The following is a 21,791-nucleotide window of genomic DNA, read 5'->3' as shown; positions in this document are numbered from 1 at the left end:
GCCTGAAGAGGGCACTTGGCGTGGAACTACACTATCAGAAAGAACGGGTCTTGTACCCAAAGCTGCAGCCTGAGCTGCAAGGGAGTGTCATAGGGATGGGCCACTTCTGCCTGGCCACGCCTCCCATCAGAGTGACCCCCTTCTCCCCCATTCTGCACTTTGGGCTGTTTGCAAATGGGGGAGGAGGGCTGAGAGAGGCAACACAGTAGGTTTAAGCAGCATAGATTCATAGAAATGTCAGACTGGAGGGGACCTGGAGAGGTCATCTAGTCCAGCCCCCTGTGCTGAGGCAGGGCAGGGCCAAGTACACCTAGACCTTCCCTGACAGGTGTTTGTCCAACCATGTGCCACTGGCGACCCCTCCTATCTGGAAACCCAAATGGGGTCACTAAAGGGGCAGAGGGAAAAGGTTCTATGAATACGTGGGGGGGTGGGTGGAGATACTGGAGATCTTGGCAGTCAATGGAGGGAAGGAGGAAGTGGGTTGCAGGGAGCTGGGGAGAGAAAGGTGAAGATCGGGGGACCCTAGAGGGAGGACTAAAGAGGGAGATGGAATGGGCATACACCACCCCGGGAGGAGAGTGATGCTGGGGGAGTAATGAAAGGAGGGGAACAGAAGAGAAGGGAAAGGGGACAGAGAGATCAGGCTGCGAAACAGAAGAGGAGAGGACGGAAGGGAGGGTGAGCAAGGAGTGGGGGACACCAGACTTCGGAATGGGCAGGAGGAACAAGAGAGAAGAGGTGGAGAAGAGACGTAGCGTGGAAATGGAGAGCAGTGACGAAGGGCCGAGCTGGGTGAAGAGCTCCGCCCTGGCAGTGTGGGCATTGAGCTCCTGGCATTAATTATTACAGAATGTGGAGGATTGAAACAGCTGCCTGGCACGTCTCACCCATATACAGAGAGGCGTGCCTGTGCCAACGTGCTTCTGATCTAATTGGGGGGCGGGAAGATGCCCTCAAAGTGACTGAGGACCAGATCCTCACAGGTATTTAGGCACCGAATTGATTTCAATGGGAGTTGGGGGCCGAAATTCTTGTGAGGATCTGGGCCCACAAGCTTAAATTGGGCTCCCTGGGTCCCAGATTGACTTGTTTAGGACTCTGAATTATTCTGCTGCAGTTCGAGCTGCATTAAAGGCCGAGGAGGGCAAGTTGCAGCTGGAGGAATTGAAGAGGGAGTGAGGTTGCTTGGCCTGCTGGAGGTTTCCCACAGACAGTGAGCAGCATGAAGGAACAGGGCGGAGGAGAGCACCAGGCGGGGCTGAAACAGGCCGAGCACAATGAACGGGTGTGGCGGGTGTAATGGGTGATTAGGTCTAGACTCTGGTCATAGCCCCATTGACTTCAATGGAGCTGTTCTCCTTTACCCCAGCTGAGGCTCCGGCCCTAGACAGATCCTCCTAGCTCGGTCCAATTGTAAGTTCTGTGGGGCAGCGACAGTAGGTTTGTACAGCGCCTAGCGCAAGGGGAGCCTCTAAGCACCATCGCACTATGAGTGACTGGTTGTGAAGCAGGAGCTCGGTGGATGTCACGTTGCAGGGCGGGAGGGGTGGTAATGGGGCCAGGACAGTGGGCTGAAGACAGTGCTGTGCCGGACTCAGGGCCTGGGAGTTTCAAGGTGATGGGGAATGAGCCAGGAAGCCGACAGAAGGGCCAGAGGAAGGGGGAGGAGGGTGTCGGTCTCAGGGAGAACGGAGGGGTCAGTGTTTCCATGACGGATGTCATGTCGCCCTCCTGCCTAATCCATTAGCCCTGCTCCTTCCATCTGATCCGGCTGGAGCATTGTGTGTATTGCCCTAGGGCCCCCCTGGGAAAGCAGGCATGCTCCCCCATTTGCTGAGGGCGTTTAGCTCCGCCCTGGCTGAGATCTCTTTTGTAGTGATCCTCCCGTGCAGCCTAGAGCTGTTAGCTTCACTGAGCCCAAATATGGAGCCGTGCTTCCCGCAGCCGTGCCTTGGGCCCAAATGTGAGAGTCACTGAATGAGTTTAGCAGTTCCAGCCTGGCAGGGGAATAGCTGGGGGCTTTCTGACATTGCATGGAGCTGGCCCTAGACTACACACGCTTAGCTGAATCCTCCTGCCCCAGTCTGCCTGCTGGGACTTGCCAATTGCCTGCCAGCCCGACTGTGGGAATTCACCTCACTGCCCGCCGGGTAACTCGCATGGACCGACCCTCCTCAGGGTACCAGCACCTCTGTCTGCTGGAGGACATACAAGCTTTTCTTCCAGCCTCTTGTTGCAAAGAGAGTGAGGGGTGGTACCACGTCAGTGGGCGAATGATCGCTCATGGCAGTTGGGCCTGGCCTGGGGGGTGCTGCATGGACCTACTTCCCTAGCCAGGCCTTTTCCAGCACAGATGTCCCATATTAATACACAACAGTTGGGTGGCTCCGGCCTGGAAGAGGAGCATGATTTATTCATTCAGCTCCCTGGGATTAAACTGTCCCTGCTGGAGATCCTTAGCCATTACTGCCATGGAAATAAGCCAGGGCTACTTGAAGGGTGTGTTTCATTGTAATTATTCTTTTGCCCAGCCATTCTTTGTAGACCTGGTAGCTGTAAAGATCAGAAATGACAGTTTTATCCCGTTGGTCCTGTTATGCTTCATAAGTTGCTGTATCACAAACACACCCATTCTTGTATTCCAGAGAGATTTGTAAACTGATGCATCCTTGCGTGAAGGCATCAGTAAACCGTGTAAATAATTCGAATCTCTCTGTTGAGGCGCCTAGAGGCGTGGTAGTGGGCTGCTTTCTGAACCTAAACATCAGTCGCTTCTAGCATCCTAGCACCCAGGAGGCTGAACTTTGTCAATTTCTCTGATGGCTGGTTTTAAGTCCTCCATCAGCCACCCCAAATGCCTGTGTTGTGGCAGTTTGTTTCCATAGCAGCACTGCGGGATTTCACAGCTGATCACACAGAGCGTTTTAATGAAGAGATCAGGGCTGTGCATCAGCAATTCCAAGTTACATGCTGTTGAAAAGAAAGAGTTGAAGAAACCCAAACTGGATTATGGTGATCTTCTGCAAATGCCCAGCCTGTATTGACTGAGGAAGATAATTAGCGGATCCCCTGTTGTTCTCTCAGTTCTGCCGCTGATTTTCTGGTATAGATGAATCATACAGCTAGTGCATTTCAAGTGGCCTCAGCATTTCTGCCTTATGTAAAACAGAGAACACAACATTTTTACCTTTAGTATAAAGCTACAGCACTAAATCTGCAAGAGAATCGGAATCCATCAATGCAAAGGGGAAAGTAATACAGTGAGTACCTCGAGATTAGGTCCCCCCCAGCATTTCTTGTTCCTGGTTGTCTCAGAACCTACCACCTAGGTTGGCTCAATGGAGAAAACCAGTGCAGCAGCCCACATAGGGTAGATTAAATTGAATGCTCGTCCTTCCCTGGGGGAAGAGACCAGAGGACACAGCCAAGGTTATGGTAGAGTACAGCACAACCACAACGTCTCGTAGCACAAGGTTCGCTAGCTAGCACTCAGCCATAGCTTCCCTGCTTGTCCCCCTTCTCCTGAGGGGGGCTTTTGGGGGGCAGGAGCAGGGTGTGGTTGCACTATCTCTGTGCCTCATGTTCCCAGTTGCTGGCCTGTGTTTCCATGGGGGCGTGGCTAATCCATTGCCTGTCATAGTCCAGCAACTCACCCACGCCCGCTCTCAGGCGGGTGTAAGCATTTGCCTGTTGTCCTTCGGTGGGCAGAAAGCTGCAGACCGTGGCAGTGATGAACTAAAGGAAAGTGAACCTCCTTCTGTACGTGGTTCATTTCACACTCACACCACTGGAAAGAGCTGAATGGGGGTGCGGGGGCTCAAAACTCCTTCTTAAAGGGACCGAGCACCCTGTTACAATGGGGAAGGATTCCTCCACCAAGGGTCCCGTGCCTCGTTGGTCTTCTAGCTTCTCCCGATTGCCTCAAGGGAAGTCCTTCCTCTGAGGTCACTAGAGACATGGGATTAGCAAGAGGAAAATAAAATAAAAACTCCACGCAAGGAATCATCCATGCCAAAGAACAGGAAAAACCGACTGCCCTAAAGCATGTCCAACACCTCAGGAAATGTCAGGCCCAGCCGGGTTCTTCGGTGGAGGACGAGTCTACGCTAGAAACGCTCCATCTGTAGTGCAGACGCTCTATGGCGCCGGGAGAGAGCCGTCCCGTCAGCACAACAAATCCACCTCCGCGTGGGGCGGCAGGAAAAGTTCTTCTGCCACCATAGCGCTGTCCCCACCTGCGCTTAGGTCGGTGTAAGTGACATCACTCAGGGAGGGGGCTTATTCACACCCCAGTGACGTGTGCAAGCCCTCAGTGTAGCTGAAGCTTAAATCCCCTGGCTTCAAAACCAGGAGAACGCTGTGTAAAAATATTTGGGGGAGGGGAGAAATCCCTTTCCCTGACTTTAATTAGAAATAACGTCTCCATGTGTCGTGTGTGAAATAATAGCTGCTGCAAACCATATGGCTCCTTTTAATCTCCAGAAGGAGGTGCGTTATTGCTGTAAGCCTCCAAAACACAGCTGCTAAATGTTATCCCTGGAAAGTCCTCATCTTATAAACCTCCTACTCGCGCCAGCAACTGGGCAGCGTTAGGAAAATAATTTATCCTCACGCCTCTAAACGAAGGAACGCTGAACCTTTCTTCCCTTCCCAAATGATCAGTAAAGAACAAAGGACCGGTGGGAGACAGACAACATTATTAGAGTATTTTTCAACCCAGTGTTGACTCCAAAGAGCCATGGAAGAGTGTTTAGGGGGGAGGGATAGCTCGGTGGTTTGAGCATTGGCCTGCTAAACCCAGGGTTATGAGCTCAATCCTTGAGGGGGCCATTTAGGGATCTGGGGGAAAAAAACTGTCTGGGGATTGGTCCTGCTTTGAGCAGGGGGTTGGACTAGATGACCTCCTAAGGTCCCTTCCAACCCTGATATTCTATGATTCTATGAACCAGGGTGGGGGTAGATTAAAGAAGATTTGGACAAAGGCCTCGAAGCAAATATCCTTAAGGTACCGATTGGGGTAATATAAGGTGGTACATCTATTGAATCAAATGTGGTGGTTCTCAGCTTGTGTCTTGACCTCTTGGTAGGTATCATCATTGCTTAGGTCTCTGCTTTTAGCGCTCTTTCAAAATTTCCAAATTCCCAAATGTTCAGCACCCACTATTGGGGCTGAATTTTCAAAAGAGCTAAGCAGCTGGCCTGCATGAGGCACACTAATATCTCCTGGAGAACCTGGTCACCTCCCGTGGTGCCTGTATGGGGGCAGAGATCTTTGAAAACCTGTCTCCAGCTGCCTTGAACCCGATGCTCTAGCTTTGCAGGGAGCTTCTCAGGGCTCTTGTAGCTTCTCATGGGAATTATTGGCATAATACTAATGGATGGGGATATTGTGCCAAAATCTGGTGCCTCTTTGGTAGAAAACCAGCCAGTCCTCCAGTGAATGAATCCATCCTGCTCAGAGCAGGAGAGAGAACCTATGGGGGGCCCCTTGCTCTCAAACATTCCCCTGTTGGCATCTTCCTCTTGGTGCTGTGGGATGGCGCAGTGCGAGAGGGGATTGCCTAGGTGACCCAAGCCGCTCCTCCCTATGGACACTAGGTTACATCCTGCCAAATTGTGATGCCTTTTTACATACCCATTCCTACAGGGCCCTCAGGTCTGTGCAGCATTGAGGCCAGCAAAAACCCTGCTCTCCTCCATCGGCGCAGAGCTGCAAAGCGAAAAGAGCCGGCGGGAGGCTACGAATTCAGCTGGTGTTTGTAGCAACAGGTGTCAGAGGGCCAGCAGCACAGGAGTGTAGGATCATTTTATACCCCAGGCTCAGAGGAGTCACCATAGGAACTAGTCTCCAGCTTGTGAGATGGCAGAACCATCAGTGTTCTGAGCTGGGGGTCCCAGCTGCTGTAACCAGCAAAAGACATCCTAGCTTTCGAAGTCTCTGCATGACCCCATTGTCCTAGCCCCTCTCTGTAGCGTTTGCCTCCTCTTCCTGTCCTCGTTTTAACAGAGACTGGGGGTTCTTCTGGGCGGGGAATCTCTCCTTATTTGCTCTGTAAAAGCCCACGCTCCGGTGTGGTGCTCCATTAATCATTCGGGAGAACCCAGGGTTTATGCGTCTGGGCCGCGGAAGGTTTGAGCAAGGAGCGTCCTCGGTATTTCCGCACGTGGGTGAATCTCGCAAACCGCTTTCATTTGGCTTGTGCTGTAGAAAGGGACACACTGGGCGATGGTGTTATGGTGCCTCCTGAGCAGACCTGGCTGCTGGCGTAACTCCAGGCATCTGCTTCCCTCTGTCCTTTTGCCGCCTTCTCCATGTCGGCCTCCTTTCCCTCTCCAGCTCCCAGCCCAGAGGACAAGAAGAATCTTAAAAGGGAACAGCCCAGAAGGAAACGTTCCAGGGTGAGGTATCTGGTGCCTGATCCCGCAGTGAGAGCTCAAGATCCCAGCCACGGGCCTGAGACTGGTCTTGACGTGCTATCAGAATGGGCCAGCTTGGAAGAAGTGGGCGCTGTTGAGCATCGCCTGCAGCCAGGCACGTAACTGATCTACTCCTTAGGGCTCAGCCTGTGCTCTCCAGCCATAGATCTCAAAGCGCTTCCCAAGCCTGTGGGCCGGTTGTCTGCCCCCAAGCCGGCCCCAGAACCTGCAGAGCAGGCTTGTTTCCCTGCAAGGAAAGCTGGAGCTGCTGTCTTTGCAGCAACCACAACCACCTGAGAGATTTACTGCCCTTGCTCGGCTGGTCCCACCTGCCAGCCGTGCGTGGAACCCAATCCCCTCCCCAGCTCCTCCAGCCCCTGCATTCCACAGCTGTTGGGCTAAAGTGGCAGTTGCCTTCTAAGAACATCCTCGCCCCCCCCTTCCCCCCCGGGGGGATCTTCTGGCAGGGTAAGTGCTGGGCAGGGGGAGCTGGGACCCCTCTCTTCACCCTGGGACTGGCAGAGGGGACATGCCATAGCGAGCGCTGCTCGGCTCCGGGTCTCCCCCTTCTGGCACCAAAGAGAGTCAGCCTGGTCCGGGTGCAGGCGCTGCCCCTGTGAATTGGGGGGGGGGGGGGAGCGGGGGAGTTGCTTGGAAACACTCCTGGACCCACGCAGGGTAACTCAACCTTCCCGCTCCTGCCAGCTGGTACCAAGCAGCTGGAAACACCCACCCCCCAGCGTCTACCCCTGGCTGAAGCTGAGATTTTCCTGCCGCCCGAGGGCCCACAGACCTCCCTTTGGCTCCGAGAGGCTAGACTCCATCATGTCCCTGGGGCTAGACCAGTCCAGGAGTGCAGGGGGATGGTTTTGACAGCATGGCTGGGCAGAGTTCCTTCCCCTTCCCCTTCCCCATCCCATCCGACCTGCTGGCAGCTTGTCTTAGCCCTGGCGAGGTGGCGATTGGTTGGGAGAAGAACCCAAGTCTACAGCCATCAAATAAACCGCTGGGTAAGATTTTCGCAGTGCTGGTGCCAGGAGCCCAGCACCCCCTACCTCTATCTCCTCTGGACAAGCGCCAGGCTACGAACGTTCAGAGGGCAGCAGAATCGCAGCGAAGGCTCCCGTGAATGGTGCCGTCTTGCTCCCACCAAACGTGAGCGCTAGAAAGTAAAGGAGCGTCTCAGCTTCCGTAGAGGTGACTACGCCCTCTCTAGGACGGCAGGAGCACAAGCAGCCGGATCTAATCTCAGCGGGCTGGAAAGAGAGACCTGAAGATACACACGCTGCTTTACCAGTCCGTTGGGCACGGGGTAGATCCTCTCGCTGACCCCTTCCGAGTCCCCTGGGCTCACACTTGCTGTGTATGTCACCCCACCTACGGTTAAAGGGCTGGAACTCAGGCCCACCGGAAGAGCCAAGGCACGGCCCTTCCCTAAAGAACCGAGCTGTAGTGGAGAAGACCGAGAAACGTCAGGGCCTCGTCCTTGCCTGTATCTCTGTCTCCTCTCTCATCTCTTCATGCTCTGTCCCAGGACACGGCCAGGATAAACCTCACAGTCCACCAACACTTGGGGTCAGGGCCGTCCTGCACAAGCATATCCTGACCTTGAACAGTGATCCTTCATACCGAGAGAGCCGTTCAGCCCGGAGAGCCCAAACGTCCGCGGGATGGGGGAGGAGTTAGGGACTTGGAGAATGAGCTAGGAACTTGCCCAGAGTCACACAGATGAGCCTGTGGTGGAGCTGGGAATAGACCCAAGGTCGGTACCCTAAGGATTACTTTTGTTGGCTTCGTTTGAAGGATGTGTATTCACCCCTCTCCACCTAGCCAAGTGATTGGCAGCTGGTCACTTGTATCCCCCACCTTTGGGTTGGCGTCTTTAAGAGCTTCATGAAGATCCCGACCGACCAACTCCATGAGGAAGGAACACATCTTTCCTCCACCACACAACCCTCCCTGAGCCAGTCCAGCCCCTGACTCCCCTCAGCACTGAATACAAGAGTGGTGTTATCAGTTAAGACAAGGAGAGTGTTTACTCTCTGAGTAGCCCTGGTCTGCTCCCCCAAACACACTCCTCCTTATAATCTCCCATGGCTCCTCCCCAATCAGGGATGGCCTCTCCCACAGGTGAATCTTCTTCCTCTTAATAGCTCCCTCAAAGGTCAGTGCAAGCAGCTTCCTTTCAGAAATTGGGTCCAGCTGCGATCTACAGGGGCAACAGAGCCTTCTTTCAAAAGGGCTCCTTAACACAGGCAGGCTTCTGGTGAGGAGCCTCTGAGCTATTTGTATTGAAATCATCTGAAGTGTCTGTTTCACAGGTTCCTGATGCCATCTCAGGTATGGACCTGCCTAGAGTGGGGACCTTGGTATCCGTTTGTGCTGCGGTGGGTTTCTGGTTCCTCTAGGCCCAGCTGATAAGTGCGAGCGTTCCTCCGTTAGGATCTTGGAGGGTTCTGTGGGGTGTCTCAGCCTTCTAGGAGCATGAGCTTTAGCCTGGCCACCCAGGCTTCCCTGTGTGGTCATTGTGGCTTGGCTTGTTGAGACAGGCAGTTGTACCCACCGCTGGAGGGGGGAATTCCTGGGATTCCCCAGTTCTTGTGGCTGTGCCAAGCCGCTACTTCCTGTCCATGGGACTGTCTGTGCTCCCCTGGAGCGGGGTGCTAAGTTTGTCAAGGTCTAATTCTGGGATGAGCCCAGAAACTGCCCAGCTAGATCGCATCTGTACTGGCCAAGCAGAGATGCTAAGCGTCTTTGCCAGACCCTTTAAGCCATTATCTAAGTGAGGTCCTTGGGAACAGCCTCCCTCCTCCTGTTCTGAGAGTAAGAAGCAAACTGAGGCAGGGCTCTTGCCATCTGCTCCGTCCCAGGCTGGCTCTGGCCATCATGGTTTTCTGTAGGGTTACCATCCATCTGTATTCCCCGGACATGTCCGGCTTCTGTGTCTTTAAATAGCCGTCCGGGAGCAATTGGTAACAAGGTTAAAAGGTCCGGGATTTTTCCCCCTCCCTCCCTTCCCTGCAGAGTGCGGCGTGGTGATTGGGCGGCTGGGCCTGATTGCGTCGCTCCCATTGGCCTCTAGCAGCCAGAGCCCCTCCCCTGATTTCCCCCCCTCCCTCCCGCTGCCTGCCACACAACTACACAAACAGTCCCACCTGCAGCGTGTTTTGCCTACGCATGGAGCCGGCATGGGTATGGTAAGGGGAGTCCCGGGGGCAGTCAGGGAGCAGGGGGAGGGTTGGATGGGCCTATGTGGTGGGGTGAATATGGGGTGGGGGGGTGGTGGGTTATATTCTTTTGTGGTGCCCGAGCTCCAGCAATATCCACGGCCGGGGGCCCTGCTCCAGCAATATTTGGAGCTGGGTCTCTCCCCCAGCCCTACCTGGAGTGGGCCCCGGCCTCCACCTGCCACCGCCCACTCCCACCGTGGGTCCCCCCTCTGTCCCTGGCTGAAAGAAAGCAGCGGGCCCCTCTCCCCTGCCTGCTTGTGTACATTCCTACCCTGCTCCATGCAGCAACTGCTGTCTGCTGCCCCAGGTTCCTAATGCCCCCCATCCACTAATGGCAAGGCAGGCTGCCCTTACCCTGCCCTTCCACCCTAGCCCTGAGCCTCTCCAACACCCCAGACCCCTCAGCCCCAGCCCTCACCCCCCCGCACCCTAATCCTCTGCTCCATCCGTGAGCCCCCCCTGCATCATGAACCCCTCATCCTCAGACCCACAGCCCTCACCCCTGCACCCTCTCCTATCCCCAAACTCCGTCCCAAAGCCTGCATCCCCTCCCTTTGCACCGCCTCCCACCCCCAAACTCCATCCCAGAGCCTGCACCCCTCACCCCCTCCTGCACACCCACCCCCTGCCCCAGCCCAGAGCCTGCACCCAGCACCCAAACTCTGTCCCAGAGCCTGCACCCCTCCTGCACCCTAATCCCCAGCCCAGGACCTGCACCCCAGACCTCCTCCCCCCACCCAACCCCCCTCCCAGAGCCTTAGGCAGGTGGGGGGGGGCGGGTTCTGGGCACCACCAAAACTTCTACAAACCTGCCACCCATGGGCAGTCAGGGGACAGGTAGGGTCCTAGGGGGGCAGTTAGGGTGGGGGGTTCTCAGGAGGGGGCAGTCAGGGGACAAGAAGCGGAGGGGGTTGGGGTTCTGAGGTGGGAAGTCAAGGCGTGGGAAGTGGGAAGGAGTGGATGGGGCGAGACGGGGCTAGGGTGGGGCTCCCCCGTGTCCTCTTTTTTTGATTGTGGAAATATGGTAACCCTATTTTCTGGCCCTGAGTCTACTTGTCAGGTCAGTCAGGAAGATCTCCCTCACTTCTTCTCTCCCCTCTACTCCCCCCCCCCCCCCGAGCATTCCACCTCAGGGAATCTGATGGCTGGCAGCGTGAGGATGGGATTTCTTGGCACAGGCCTGAGCTCCTGGTCCCCAATCCCGTCTCACAACGTGCAGTGGGGTTTCCTTAAGACCAGGCTCCTCACGGACTAGCCCTGTGGGGGTGTAAACAGCAGCCATTCGTGCTAGGGGGGAGCCTGAGCCTGGCTGGACCTTAGTTTCTTGTGCTTATTCCTTCATGTCCGAAGTTATGGGCTTGCTGCAGTTATCACTGGGTGAGGTTCTCCGTGCTGTGCTCTTCAGGAGGTCAGATGAGAGGGTCGTCATGGCCCCTTCTGGCCTTTAAAATCTAGGAATCTCTGTTCCAGACCATCAGCTAGAAACTCTTTGTTGCTAGCATAACTCTGCTGCGGGGGCGGGGGGGTCTCTTGTCTTGATGGGACTGGTTTGCCTGGAGCTACAGGCCTTGGGCTTTATCTTGGTCCCTTTGATATTAGTGGGAGTTTAGCCATTGACTTCAATGCAAGTCCGAATTAGCCCTCAGAAAGTAGCCTTTCAATTGGTCTTTCTTAATCCCAGAAGGCAGATGCAATGGAATCGTTACACGTTGATCTTTCTTACCAGACAAGGTAGCTTTTCATCTTCCCCTCTCACTGTCCAGAAGGGTTATTCATTCACGCTTTCTCATTGGTCAGTATGTAGCCTTGAATCCAGCCACGTCTTCTGGGTGAAAGCTGTCCTGGCTGTCGAGCGCCCCTGGAGTTCTTTGTGACCCAAAACCAGGTCTTCAAGAACTGAAGAGACCAATTTGTCTGACATCCGGAGCGAAGGGAGGGACCTGAGACAGCAGAACCTTTGCCCACTTGATCAAGGAATGTCACCTTTGCATAAAAGTGGATGGTCCTTTCTGTCCGCTTCCTAAAACTACTTTCTACTCTGCAGGAATGGTGCCCGTCAGACCCAATCCCTGTGTAACCACAACTGCTCTCTTCAGTGACCAAAATAAGTTGTAACTCCTGTGTTTTCGTGTTAGCGTTTCCGAGCTGTCAGGGAGAGTGCTGGAACCTAGTCTGGCCTGTTCATCGGCGGTAGGGTCGTTTGAGTTGCCTTTAGAGATACTGCTCTTGGCCACACCTGAGCCCAAGAGCCTGCATCCCGCTCTACAGTGGTGGGGTTAACAGGGTGATAGAATTGGAAGAAGACAGGGTCACCCAGGTGGAACTGCTGTATTGAGCCTTCACTCTTGGGGACCCTGCAGGAGGTGCATAGGGCATGTTTGCGGTACTTAGGGAAATGCCTTTTGGAGTAGTAAACTGAGGAAACCTGACCCGGGGACGCTCCGAGCCAGCCAACGTAGATCCCCAGAGTCCCCTTCCAGGGACACTGAGAACATGGTGTCCTCTTGGGTGGAAGGGCCTGGAGCGTCAGCCACTGAAACTCCTCTGCCTGGTGGTAGGCCTGAGTTCCTCACCGAAAGCTGCCTTTGCCCGGTCCTGTGGGCCCCTCTAGCTTTACTGGCTGGGATGGAGGAAGAGGAGAAGGGGCAAGGAAGAATTACTTACTGGTAATAGCATTTGTCATGGCACTCCTCTTCCCCCACCCAGCACCCCTCTGGCCCCCCTCTCGTCCGTAGGTCTGTTCGGCTTTACAGAAGGGCTGAGTGGGGAGGGAGTGGCCGAGGGCTCTAGACCAGCTGAGTGACTAGTCCTCTCTTTTGCCCTCTGCTAGGTGGAGTCATAACGTCGATTGTGCAAATGTTTCCCTTTACAGGCTGGTGGAAGAGCCTGATGGCGTCTATGATGGACACGGTTACTGGTAAGGAGCTTTGTCGCCCTGCCATCGGGTCGCGTGGCACCTGGTGATAGCGCGAGGGGCACCGGCCCACGTTCCCCTGGCTTGTGGGACCCGTCACAGGTTCTTGGCTCCCAGCTGTGTGGTGGGGGCTTCCTGAGCACCCCCGTCCCGCAAGGAGCGATCCCAGTCTAACCCGTTTGGGAGGCAAGGGAGCTGCTTAATGGAGCCCCTTTGTCCTTTATGGCCCCCCTGAGTGCTGCATTGCAGGGTCAAGATGTCTGCTAGAGCAGGTGACCCCTCGAGCTGCATTTCAGTGGATGCCCCGAGGTCCCTCTGCCAAACCCATTCAGCAGGCAGCTCACGGGGTGGTCTGCGAAATGCCACCTGAGCTTTGTGTGCGTGTTTGGGGGTGGCATTGCCATTGGGGGAGAGGGTGGTTCATCCCATCTCCTGGGTACAAAGGGAGGAGTTCATTCTCTTCCTACACATGGGCTGGGTCAGGACCATGACTTGGGATTCTTCCTCCTTCTCCCCATGGGGAGGGATAGCTCAGTGGTTTGAGCATTGGCCTGCTAAACCCAGGGTTGTGAGTTCAGCCCTTGAGGGGGCCACTTGGGGATCTGGGGCAAAATCAGTACTTGGTCCTGCTAGTGAGGGCAGGGGGCTGGACTCAATGACCTTTCAGGGTCCCTTCCAGTTCTAGGAGATAGATATATTTCCATATGTTGTTGTTATTTTATTATGATGTTTCAGAGCAGGGGTGGGGGAACCTCCTGGGGGGTTTTCACCTGTGGGAAGGAATGTGGTGAAATGCCACCATAAGCATGCTGGTCTGGAGCGGCTGGCCCCACGGCCCATGCTGGAATGGCAAGAAGCTGGTCTTTGACAGCTGTTTGATGTCCTACCTGAGGGGGGCCAGAAGTCTCCATTCAGAGCCTCATGGACCAGTGCCCACCATTGTGGCACTATGTGTTCTCTGCCACGTAGGTGAGCTCAGTGAAGAGCACTGGACTGCCCCAGTCCCAGGGTGGTCCCAGACCAGAGTCCGGGTAGGGCGGTGGGTGGGGAGGGAGGGAGGGATGCCCTGAGGTACCAGCAGGGAGGAAATCCATTCCTGTGTTAAAGGGCAAGCCCTGGGACCGCAGTGGGGCATACGCGCTTGCACCAGCTCTCGGCTTAAGGAGAGCTCCGGTCAACATAAGGATTTCAGGCCCTGATCCTCAAAGGTACCTGGGCACAACTTACATGGAATCAGTGGGATGCCTCAGTACCTTTGTGGAGCTGGGCCTCTGCCCAGTTGTTAATTCTGGAGACTTGTGTTCATTTTATTCAGAAACCCGCTTATTTTAGAAACCCCAGTGACTTGTGCTCCATGGGAGGTGCCGGCCAAGATCAGCCATGAGACGTTCACAAGAAAGGCCCTTTCCTTTCCAAAGAAGGGTTTGCTTTCCTGCTAGGAATGCAATCTCCAGCAGTGACACTTATGACGCTCTTGTGCTGCCTCGTGGCATATGGAGAACACCTTGACAATTGCTGGATCTGACCTTGGCTGTGTCTTCACTTAAGATTTTTGCCCGGCTCTCTTTGGTATGAGAGCCCTAGTGCATATAGATAATGGTTTTCAGACTAAATATGTACTATCTGTATAGTATGTGTCCGTGTGATGCTTTTTTTTTTTTTAATGATGTAGGATCCATGACACACTTCCACCATTGTAGTGTGTCTGGTCCTTGAGACACAGGGCTGCAAAATACTGGTATTTGAAAGGAGTCAGTGTCTAGTATGAGGGGAGAGCATAGGACAGCAAAGTATCGGCGGACTAGAGAGTGACTGAGCATCCGCAGCTCCCATTGACTTCAGACGGAGCCGCGGCTGTTCGCCCCGCGCAGTGGTAGCTTTTGCAACCCGATTCTTTATCTCTTTGGCATTTACCGGGTGACATTTTCTGGCCTGTGTTTTGCAGGACGTCTGACTATGTGAGCACTGGGCCCTTGTTTTGGCCTTGAGATGGACACATTTCCTGCACCCGTAGCATCTGAGCCCTCAGTAGAGTAGCGCTGACCGGTCAGAATGGCCCCTGCTGAACTAACTTGCTCCAACTCTCACCCTTAACCGTTTTCCTCGGCAGGCCGGCCTGCCACTGCTTCGCTTTCCTCCCTCCTCAGCCGCCTCTCGCTCATGTTGTACCTCCTGGAATCTTTATTTCCCTATGGTCTTTTTTTTTTCTTTTTCTTTCTTCCCTCCCTTTCTTCAGTGACCCCCAGCGAGCCTGAGCAGGTGGTGAGGAAATACTTGGAAGAGCTGAGAGGAGCCCCCGCTGATGAGGTGAGTGCGAGGAATCTCAGGAGTCTCTGACCACATCGTTTTCCCCCAAAGGGGGGAAGACTGGAAGAAACGAAAGCAGTTGTGGGCTGGATAAGAGGCCGCCTTACTGCATATTGGGAAAGGCTCGTGTGAAACCTACACAGTTCTTTAGACTGTTCGCCAGATCCTCCGCTGGTCACGTCACGGACGCTATGCTCACGCACACCAGCTGAGGGTCTGGCCCATAGATGACTTCCCAATGGACCCCCTGTTAACGGTCTTGTCAGCAATAAAGGCCTGTTGGTTGGAATATCTTGTATCTGCAAGGCCTGTACGCTGCCTTGAGCTCTCAGACAGTACCGAACAACGCATGTGAGTGATGCTCCAGGGTCCCTGTTCCTACCCTAGGACACCACTGCTCTCTGCCTTTCTGTGGTGTGTGTGAACTGGAGCTTCTCCAGACTCCACCACAGCCAGAGTTTGAAGCAGCCCAAACTTCCCTGTCTGTTAGGAAGCACCCAAACGAATGGGAGGCAGTGATGGATGCGGACATGGGACCTTAGACTGGTAAAAGTGCCCCAAAAGGCTGGGACGTTTATTTAGAGGGTCCCATGTGCAGACTGTAATGCTCGGAGGAGACAGCTGCAATGGGACCTCTCTGCAGAATATTTGCATCTCAAATGCATGTTGCCTGCAGAGATCTCCCGGGGAAAACGGCCTTGCTCAGCAGCTAACAAAATACATTTCAGTGCCCCCGAGTCCGCTTTGGCTCCAGGAGCTCTGAGGAGGGATACACACTGCTTCTTCAGATAGGAAGTTATACAAGGCTGCCTCCTTATTTAGCCTAATACTCAAGTGCGAAGAGGTTTGGCTTCTTTTAATCTGTCAAGGAGTAGGCTGCTCATGGACAGAGGCCAGCTAGCAAACCCCGCTCCCAGATTGGGGTGGCCCAGCTTTCCAGGGCGCTCTCATCCCGTAGCTACGAAAACGGTCTCGTCCCCCCACCTCCACCTTTCACCAACAACTCCAGGGTGTAACCTTTCGAGGCTAGCCCCGCTTGGGCTGGGCACTCATTAGTTGGTAGGATTTCAGGGGGTATGTACGGTAACGCCTCACTTAACGTTCCAAGTATCAGGGGGGTAGCCGTGTTAGTCTGAATCTGTAAAAAGCAAAGAGGGTCCTGTGGCACTTTTAAGACTAACAGAAGTATTGGGAGCATAAGCTTTCGTGGGCAAGAACCTCACTTCTTCAGATGCAAGAACCTCACTTCTTCAGATGATTTGCATCTGAAGAAGTGAGGTTCTTACCCACGAAAGCTTATGCTCCCAATACTTCTGTTAGTCTTAAAAGTGCCACAGGACCCTCTGTTGCTTTTCACTTAACGTTGTAGTTCTGGTCCTGAAAATGCGACTTTAAGCAAAACGATGTTAAGTGAATCCAATTTCCCCATAAGAATTAATGTAAATGGGGGGCGGGGGCAGTAGGTTCCAGGGACATTTTTTTGGTCAGACAAAAGGCATTATATACATTTTAAACACGCAATTTAAAACCAGTATTAAACCGGCTGGCAGCCCCCCCTACCAGCTCCCCTACGCACCCCCTTCTCTCCCCCCCCCAGCACCTCCCGCCTGCCAGCGGACCCCGCAGATCAGCGCCTTCCCCCTCCTCCCCCCACCTCCTGCATGCAGCAATCACCTGTCTTGTGGCGTTCAGAAGGCTGGGGGGAGGAGCAAGGACGCGGTGCGCAGCCTCCCCCCTCCCTCCCCTGCCTCCTGAACGCCGCAAACCTGCTGATTGCCGTGGGCAGGAGGCGGGGGGGAGGAGGGGGAAGGCGCTGATCCGCGGGGTCTGCTGGCAGGCGGGAGCTGATTTGGGGGGGGGGTGGCTGCCAGCCGTGGACAAAGCACAACTTTCAACAAGCATGTTCTGTAACGGAGCAGGGACGTAACATCGACACAACGTTAAGCGAGAGGACATTAAGTGGGGAGTTACTGTATAGGACTTTGGGATCCTTCAGGATGGGAGGTGTTGTAGAAATACTTTTATTATTAGATTATAGGGACAGGCCTCTAGAGATCACACTGATAGACAAGTCAAACTAGAAGAATCAGTGTTTTCCCAACAGGTAAAAGCTCTGGGGGGTGGGGGGGGGGAGGGCAGAGACTTCCTCAGACTTCAAAGTGGGGTTTTAATGCCACTGAAGATAATTTCTAAATGGTCTCTCTGGCACGCTGATGCATCCGCAAAGCGAATGTTCCATGCAGCCCGATGCTGACGGTAAATGGCGTCTCTTGCTCTGTTTCAAGGACTGTATCATCTGTATGGAAAAGCTGGCATTGCCCTCTGGCTACAGTGATGCCTGTGAGTGCAAGACAATCAAGCCGGAAGCGGTGGGGCAACTGACCCAATGCCAGCACGCTTTCCACCTGCTCTGTGTGCTGGCCATGTACGCCAACGGGAACAAGGTACTGCACCGGCCCGGCCCACTCTTCCCTACGAGACCTAGCACGGCGGGGTCCTGACCCATGAGTAGGGCCCAGGATGGCAATAAGATACTAGTGCCAGTGTCCTCACGACTGTTGTGAAATCCCACTGACGGTGACCCTTTTCACCCACAGGATGGCAGCTTGCAATGCCCCTCCTGTAAAACCATCTATGGTGAAAAGACCGGCACTCAGCCGAAAGGGAAGATGGAGGTTTCAACTTTCACTCAGTCCCTTCCCGGCCACCAGGACTGTGGGACGATACAGATCGTGTACTCCATTAGCAGGGGAATTCAGGTACGTGGGCAGCTGTAAGCTCCGGTTCTGTCTGTACGGGCCCTGCTCTATGGCTGAGACATCTAGGTTCTGTCGTCATGCGCCTAACAAACAGAACCATGAACTAAAGCGAGTGTCTGCCATGGTGGAACTCATGTCACAACGCTTGTGTGTGTTTAAAAAAAAAAAAAAAGATTGGATTGGGCTTCAAAGGATTAGACCAGAGGTGGGCAAACTACAGCCCGTGGGCCACATCCGGCCAGCGGGACCGTCCTGCCCGGCCTTTGAGCTCCCGGCCAGGGAGGATAGCCCCCAGCCCCTCCCCTGCTATCCCCCCTCCCCTGCAGCCTCAGCTCGCCGTGCCACCAGCACTCTGGGCGGCCGGGCTGCAAGCTCCTACCAGGCAGTGAGGCTGCGAGAGCCGCCAGCCCGCCCCAGTGCTCTAGACTGCGCAGCGGTGTGGCTGGCTCCAGCCAGGTGGCGCGGCTGCCAGCCCTGGCGCTCTGAGTGGCATGGTAAGGGGGCAGGGAGTGGGGGGTATTGGATATGAGGTAGGAGGTCCTGGGGCGCCTATCAGGGGGTGGGGGGATAGGGGGCGGGGCGGGGATGGATGGGGGTGGGGTCCCAGGGGGGCGGTTAGGGGCGGGAGGTCCCAGGAGGGGGCGATCAGGGGATGGGTCAGGGGTTCTGAGGGGGGCATTCAGGGGGTGGAAAGTGGGAGGGGGTACATAGGGGGCGGGGGCCAGGCTCTTTGGGGAGACACGGCCTTCACTACCCGGCCCTCCATACAGTTTCGGAACCCCGATGTGGCTCTCAGACCAAAATGTTTGCCCACCCCTGGATTAGACCGCTTCAGATCCTCATGGACCACAGGGAGGGAGGAGGAGAGTTTGAAGCTAGAGGAGCAAATGGGGATAAACCGAACATGACTAAGCTTAGGGTGGAAATTAGGAGGTTTTGAATCATCAGAGGAGTGAGGTTCCGGAACAACCTCCCCGTAGGATTAGTGGAGGCCAGAAACAGAACTAATTTTAAGATGGATCTTGATAAATTTCTGCCTGGGATTATATGATGGGGGTTGATAGCAGGAGACTAGCCTCTGACCCAGGAGGTCCCTTCTAGTCCTACGTCTTTAACTCCTCTTACCTACCCCAATTTTGGGTTTATCTAATGGAAGATCCCAGGGGGTCTGGGCGCTACATTTTTTCCAAAGAGCTTGCTAACACACTTGTAAATCCATCTATGTACTAACTACCTCTGTGCTGTGTGGGGCATTCGATTCATACACCTATGGTTAAGAATGCACTGACAAGGCTGGCTTCATCACTCCCGTAATGATCCGTTGAGAGACTATATCTTGTGGGGGCTGCTTAGCCTGGTTGACATGTGGCATTTGTGTAGCCATGAACTATTTTCACCTGTCTTGCGTCCTGCCCTAAGCAGCAGCGTTGGGCTTTTTCACCTTGGAAAGGGAGAAACCCCGGAGATTCCATGAAGTCCACCGGAGACTTAGCCATCGCTGCTAACTTAGTATGGAAGGTGCCCGGATATTACGGTGACGAGTGAGAATAGAAAAACCCTCAATGGAAGGATGCTGAGAAGAGATGAACCCTTCTTTCCCAGATGGGGAAACTGAGGCATGGCTTGCCCAAGGTCACGTAGCTGAGCAAGTAACCAAGCTTGGGCTGGACCCAGGTCTCCCAGGTGGTCCGCCTGTGCTCTCACTCGCAGCAGAGAGGCCGCCTGGTGTGCCACAGGAGGAGGATCGTGGTGGGGGTAAACCCCCCCCCCCCTCCTCTCCCAGGACTCGGTGCAGCAGGGAGGGGGCAGGTCTATACAGTTCTGTTCTCCTGCACACACCCTGTTGTTGGAAAAATCAGTCAGTGCCGTCAGCCTGTGAAAGGAGCCGGCATTGGTACAGAATTGATTGATTGCCTTTATCTGTTGCAGGGACCGGAGCACCCCAACCCAGGGATGCCATACACTGCCAGAGGCTTTCCCCGGTACTGTTACCTTCCCGATAACGAGAAGGGCAGAAAGGTAATGCAAGTCCTGATCCAAGTGGTGACTGCGCCAGTAACCGGCGCTTGACCGGAGTCTGGCCTTTTTCCAGTGGGGCTGAATGGACTTACTTCAAGTCTTACAAGATCCACGCCCTCACTCCCTGTCTGTGCAGTAACTGAATTCACGTGGTGGCTCTTAAGTTTGCAAACCACAAGTGACTTGCAATCTTAGTCCATGGCTGGTACATCCTGCCTGATCGTAGGAGGCGTGAAGTGTTTTCTGCCAGGGTCTGAGTGCCTTGGACTTCCACTGAGTTAAGTGGGTATTGGCACTCAGTATCTGGCAGGGTGGGTCCCTTTGGTAAGGGAGCAGTTTGATAAGGGAGGCTGTGGAATCAGTTAGATTTTAACCAGCTATGTCACTGGAGAAATCTGCCCCCTGGAGTTCATCCGGACACCGCCCCCTCCTTGTGTCTCCTCTACGGGTAACTGTTAAGGATTGACACATGTCTAGAAATGGAGGATATTGCATGGTTCCGGAGGGAGCAGGGCTTGCGTCTCCTGCCTCTCTGGGAGGGAAGGAAGTCGGCCTGCTGGTGCTGCGGGTCATTAATACTGATACTTACCCACCTTTGCAGAGTGCTTTGAGATCCTCGGGCGAAAGGGGTTAAGTGTCATTTCCCCGCATTGTACAGCCAGGGAACTCGGGACCAGAGAGGGGACGTGATCTGCGCCAGCTAGGTCAGGAGTAGATCCCAGGACTCCTGACTCGCAGCCTGGTGCCCCAACCACTAGGCCATGCTGCCTTCACCACTTGGGCAGCGCTCCCACCATGTGGCCGTAGAGCCTGGAAAGGAGGGAACTCCAGGGAGGGAAATGGGCCCTGGACTTGGGTGGATAATCGAGCTTTCCCCTTTGCCGTCTCTAGGTCCTGGATCTATTGAGGGTGGCCTGGAAGAGGCGTCTGATTTTCACCGTGGGCACTTCCAGCACGACCGGCGAGAGCAACACGGTGGTGTGGAACGAGATCCACCACAAGACAGAGATGGACACCAATCTCAGCGGCCACGGCTACCCCGACCCCAACTACCTGGACAACGTGCTGGCGGAGCTGGCGGCTCAGGGCGTCACCGAGGCCTGCTTGAGACAGTAACTCGCCTCTGTCCCGGCTCCGCGTCCCGGCTGTGCAATGCACGGCGAATGCCCACTCAGGCCTCTGGCGGGCGGCTAGTGCACTTATTCCTGTTGCCTTAAGTTCCTGTCTCTAATCACTTGTCGTGTTCTGAGCAATAACATTGGATTTGGGGGTCACGTGCTCTGTACAGTCTGTTTTCTGGAGAGCAGGTTATTTTTGTATAAGCAAAGGGGCCTGATGCTGGGGTCTCGGGCGTGACGCCGGAGCGCTCCTGCTGCAGCCAGGGCATGCTCGGGATGTGTTCCCTAGGTGGCTGATCAACTCGCTTTCGAAGCACTCGGGCAGTCCCAGTCCTGCTCCCTCGCTGCGTAGGGGGACGGCTTGCTGTACTCTGGATCAGCAACGAGTGGCCAGAAATGTCTGTCCTCCTCTGGCTAATGCACCGAGGCTCTGCTCAGACACTTCCGAGTGCGTCCTTTCTCCCCCACGTCCCCGGGTAGCTGACTTAATACATGTGCTGTGCTCCTAATAAACGCTGCGTTGCTATGGAGAGTTGTCATTCGCCTTGAAGGCATCTCTTGTGTCTGATGCTTTAGTCTTTTTCGTTCTGATACGTGGGCCTTCACTGGAGTTTGGCTAACGCGGGAGAGAGCCAGGCCTACTGTTCTTCTGCTAAAGATGGTGGTGGCTACCCAGCTTGCCACAGCAGGGCTTTCTCCATCAGCTGCGAGCCAGTGTGGCGGGGATGCCGTGGAAGCAATCCTGCCGAGGGGAAGGACAGTTCCTGGAGTCCGTGGATGGGCTCTGTGTCCCTGGTCATTGGGACCTCCCTTTCATGGTGCTGTTGTCTAACTCGGAGTAGCGAGGTTGTCTGCTGCACAATTCTTTCCTGGTGGAGGCTTTGCAGATAGTGCCGCAGGTCTCGAGGAAAGAGAGGGGCGTGTCATTCCCCAGCAGCAGAGTCTAGGAGCTGTGGTCAATTCCCCACCCTCCTTGGATCTGTTTAGATTTGTGCCGTCCTACAGCATTACAGAGCTGCCCAAC

At 54.7% G+C, this 21,791-nt stretch overlaps 1 protein-coding gene across 7 annotated transcripts in view; it reads left to right on the top strand.

Moving 5' to 3' along the window:
* The window catches only part of DTX2 (deltex E3 ubiquitin ligase 2), a 67,195-nt gene extending 45,898 nt beyond the window's left edge, over positions 1-21,297 (top strand). For 5 of the 7 annotated variants that reach the window (XM_024103476.3, XM_042857738.2, XM_042857739.2 and 2 more), the window contains 5 exons: positions 14,801-14,871; positions 17,157-17,315; positions 17,469-17,630; positions 19,560-19,649; positions 20,541-21,297. In XM_024103476.3, the coding sequence (XP_023959244.2) occupies positions 14,801-14,871; positions 17,157-17,315; positions 17,469-17,630; positions 19,560-19,649; positions 20,541-20,765 (707 nt within the window). In that variant the 3' untranslated portion in view covers positions 20,766-21,297. Of the gene's footprint in view, positions 1-12,480; positions 12,568-14,800; positions 14,872-17,156; positions 17,316-17,468; positions 17,631-19,559; positions 19,650-20,540 lie in introns of all 7 variants that reach the window. The other 2 variants (XM_042857740.2, XM_024103477.3) reach the window with 2 other exon arrangements.
* The last annotated feature ends 494 nt before the right edge of the window (positions 21,298-21,791 follow it).

The sequence above is a fragment of the Chrysemys picta genome, chromosome 19, assembly GCF_011386835.1.
Source record: "Chrysemys picta bellii isolate R12L10 chromosome 19, ASM1138683v2, whole genome shotgun sequence".
NCBI classification, from domain to species: domain Eukaryota; kingdom Metazoa; phylum Chordata; order Testudines; family Emydidae; genus Chrysemys; species Chrysemys picta.
Note: the sequence above shows the minus strand (reverse complement) of the source record. Positions and strands in the feature narration are given on the sequence as shown.